The sequence below is a fragment of the Neophocaena asiaeorientalis genome, unplaced genomic scaffold (assembly GCF_003031525.2).
Source record: "Neophocaena asiaeorientalis asiaeorientalis breed wild unplaced genomic scaffold, Neophocaena_asiaeorientalis_V1.1 scaffold232, whole genome shotgun sequence".
In the NCBI taxonomy this organism is placed as follows: domain Eukaryota; kingdom Metazoa; phylum Chordata; class Mammalia; order Artiodactyla; family Phocoenidae; genus Neophocaena; species Neophocaena asiaeorientalis.
In genome coordinates, this window is record NW_020175672.1 from 213,232 (window position 1) to 216,632 (window position 3,401).

Genomic DNA, 3,401 nt, shown 5'->3' on the forward strand with positions numbered 1-3,401 from the left:
CTACATACACCCCACACCCACTGTAGGGCCCCAGAAGCATCAGGCAGCTCTTTTGTGGCCTCCACAGCTGTCTAAACAGACCCTCTGGGCTTTGGTACCAGTCTGGGGCCCCCGCCAGAGTAAGAGTCCTCAGAGGCCTGGGTAACCCGTCTGCATGCATGGGTGACGTGCTATCACACGTGTGCCTGCTGCCTGTGTTTACACTGGTGTCTGGCTCTGCTGGAGTCAGGTGTGTCTGGAGTAGTTTTGCTGGAGGGGTGTGAGGATATCATTCTAGGGCTTTCTCCCCCCTTCCCCAGACACCAGGAAATTGGGATGACCCATGGGGGCCCTCTATGGGAGAGGTGGGCCTCTAGGAGCCCCAAGCTAAGGAGGGGCAAGAGGGGTGCTGACAGATGGTAGCAACAGCTGAGCAGGTGACAGCTGAGCCTGGCCTGGATGGTACAGGCTGCACTCAATGGGGGTGGAGGATCCCTCTGCAGCCGCACCTCAGGGCAGGCTTGCAAAGGGGGTCACCTAGGCCGTGTGTGTTGGAGGTGGGTATTACTAGAGAGGACCAAATGCCTATTTGAGGAGACTCTACACCCTAGCCACAGGGCCATCCTCTCCCCTCAGGTAAGCCCCATCCAGGGGCTCTCCTGACCACTGGGCACAAACTGTGTGGCTATCTGTGTGTGACTAGGTGTGTTGGTTTTTGGACTGTGGGTCTGTGTTTGTAAGAGTAATAGCATTCCATTAACTGAGTCCTGTCTTTGTGACAAGTCAGGTACTCAACGTCCTACAGACGTGATCTCATTTAATCCTCACGTTTTAAGGCAGATATTATTATTATCCTTCTTCTCCAGAAGAGGAAACTGAGGCGCAAGGAAGAAAAGTGATTTGCCTAAGGTCACAGAGCAAGTAAAAGGTAAGTAAAAGGCAGAGCTGGCATTTAAAGTCAGGATGGAGGCCAGGACCTGTATCCTGGCCTGCTGGCTGGATTGACTGTGCTTGCTGGGGCAGGGCTGTGTCCTGAATGTTTCCCCTGTATGCGTGGGTGGCATATACAGGTAAGCAAGTATGTTTCTGATCACCCACTCCCAGGTTCCTGAGATGCAGGGAGTAACCAGAGTCAGCTGGTAAAGCTGAAGCCCTCACACACAGACAGCCCCTCACCCCACCCATCCCCTCCCCTGGCAATGGAGACAGGACTTTTTCCCTCCTGGGACAATAATGTTCCCATCCAGACACAGGCCCAGCTGTCCCCCTCCCACTCAACAGCTGACCTAGCACCTGCCTCCCTCCCCTCCCTAATTAGGGGGTACGCCTCAGAGAGGGTTGGCATGCAGGACTCTAGGTTATTCATCTGCCTAGGCTGTCTCTCTTCAGTCCCCTATTGGGCCTCAGATATGGGACATAAGCTGAAACTTAAGGGACCCCTTCCTCTTCAGGTCCACTGCCTAGACCAGGGTTGTTCAACCCTCAGCACCACTGACATTTTGGACTACATAATTCTTTGTGGTGAGGGACAGTACTGTGCATTGTCGGATGGTTTAGCAGCAACCCTGGCTTCTACCCACTAGGAGCCAATAGTACGATCCCAGTTGTGACAACCAAAAATGTCTCCAGACATTGCCAAACGTCCCCTGAGGGGTAAAATCAACCCCAATTGAGAACCACTGGCCTAGGCCAGTGTACGCCTAAAGATGTGAGGAGAACGGAAGGGAAAGAGACACAGGGATAGGGACTTGGAAGGGCTCACGGGCCTGAGGAGGAACATAACTAGGTCTAAACAAAGCAGCCCCACCACTTCCCACTCACCACCTCCACTCCAGAGGCCTACAGGAGCCCACCCAATGTCAGATTCTGGGGCTCAGGGGGGCAGCTCAGGAAGAAGACTCCAAAACTGAAAGTGCAAACTCACCCAACACCACGGCCATGCACGGCAGATGGGTACAAGCACAAAACCAGGCCCACTCAGAGAGCTGCCAAGTCTAGCCCCACGCTCAGCACCCATAGCTCAGGGCTAGGGCAGCAGGGTCCCAGAGCCAGGGCACACATGCTCACTCACTGATTCATGAAATAATGACATGGAGCCATACTGCCTCACTCCCCTGCTCAACACCACCCTGTCCCCAGCCGCAGTCATACATACCCAGGCAGGCCCCAGCCTCAGTCCCGGGGCACAGAAAAGCCCCCTAAGGAAGCTGCTGGGCATCCCCACACACACCCCATTAGTTCCTCTGGCCCCAACTCCCACTCAGACACCCAATCCCTACATAAACAGAAGTGCACACAACCGTGGGATGTACATCCTCACCCCTGCCTGGAGGATGCCTGAGGGGGTCTGCCAGAGACTCCCTACACTTTCCCCAATTACAGCGACCCTGGGCCGCAGGACCCCGCATACTCTGCCCTCAGTGCCGCAGCAAGTGCCCCCAGATACACAGCAGGAAGGAAGTGCTCCCGGCATCCTTCCTCAGGCCCAGCAGAAAGCCAAGGCCCCCACTGTGGCGGGCGCAGGCGTCCCACTGTCCCGGGCCCTCCCCACAGCACTCAACGAAGCCCGGGCCGTGCCCCCGCCCGCCGGGAGCCTCGGCCCCACTCACAGGACGCAGAGCGCGAAGGCTCCCGCCACGCTCTCGCTGTCTCGGACCAGGAAGCTGCCATCGCGGCCTGCCCGGGCCAGCAGCTCCTCGGCGGCGGCGCGGCTCAGGTCGCGGTGGTACCAGGCGGGGGCCGGGCTGCCCAGAGCGGCCCCAGGCCCGGCGCCCCCTGGGCCCGGCGCCCCGCACGCCGAGGAGGAGCCGGGACCCCCCAAACCCCAGGGGAGGCCGGCCTCCCAAACCCCACAATGATCCTGCCCAGCCATCACCACCCGGAGAAGATCCAGCTCCTAACGCCCGCCTCCAAGCCCAAGTCAACCCATCCTGCGCCCCGACACTTTGGGATTCCCGATCCCCTCCCCCTCCTTTCAATACTCACAATTATATGACCCCCAACTCCCATAAACGTCTGATTCCACCCCCAAATCCTTTCCATTCGGCGCCCCTAGACACTCGTAGGATCGAGTTACCAAAATCCCCGAAGGATCCCATGATGAACCAACCTCCTGCCGTCTCTCTCCCCATCATCCCCAACTCCCGTGAAATCCAGCCCCTACTTAGACCTGAACCCCCAAACTCCACTGGGTCCCAATCCCGCGTGGGGGATCCCCCACAAACCCCCAGAGGAGGTCCAGTGTCCTCGAATCCCCATGCACCGTCCCTGGCAGCCCCTCTCAGCTCCGGCAGAGCCCTTCCCCCCTCTCGGCCAAGTTCCCTGGCACCATCCCCCATACCCGCAGGCCCCGGCCTTGAGGGGTTCAGCAGCCCGAGGTCAGGCCTTTCCTTGCCCATCTAGAAGAAAGTTCCCTCAAATCC

The 3,401-nt window shown here is 58.3% G+C and overlaps 1 protein-coding gene across 1 annotated transcript in view; it reads right to left on the reverse strand.

Moving 5' to 3' along the window:
- Nucleotides 1–2,775, reverse strand: part of INPPL1 (inositol polyphosphate phosphatase like 1) — a 13,741-nt gene extending 10,966 nt beyond the window's left edge. Inside the window, 1 exon segment of the mRNA XM_024731827.1 lies at nucleotides 2,589–2,775. Coding sequence (XP_024587595.1) covers nucleotides 2,589–2,649 — 61 coding nt within the window. The 5' untranslated portion in view covers nucleotides 2,650–2,775.
- Nucleotides 2,776–3,401: the final 626 nt, after the last annotated feature.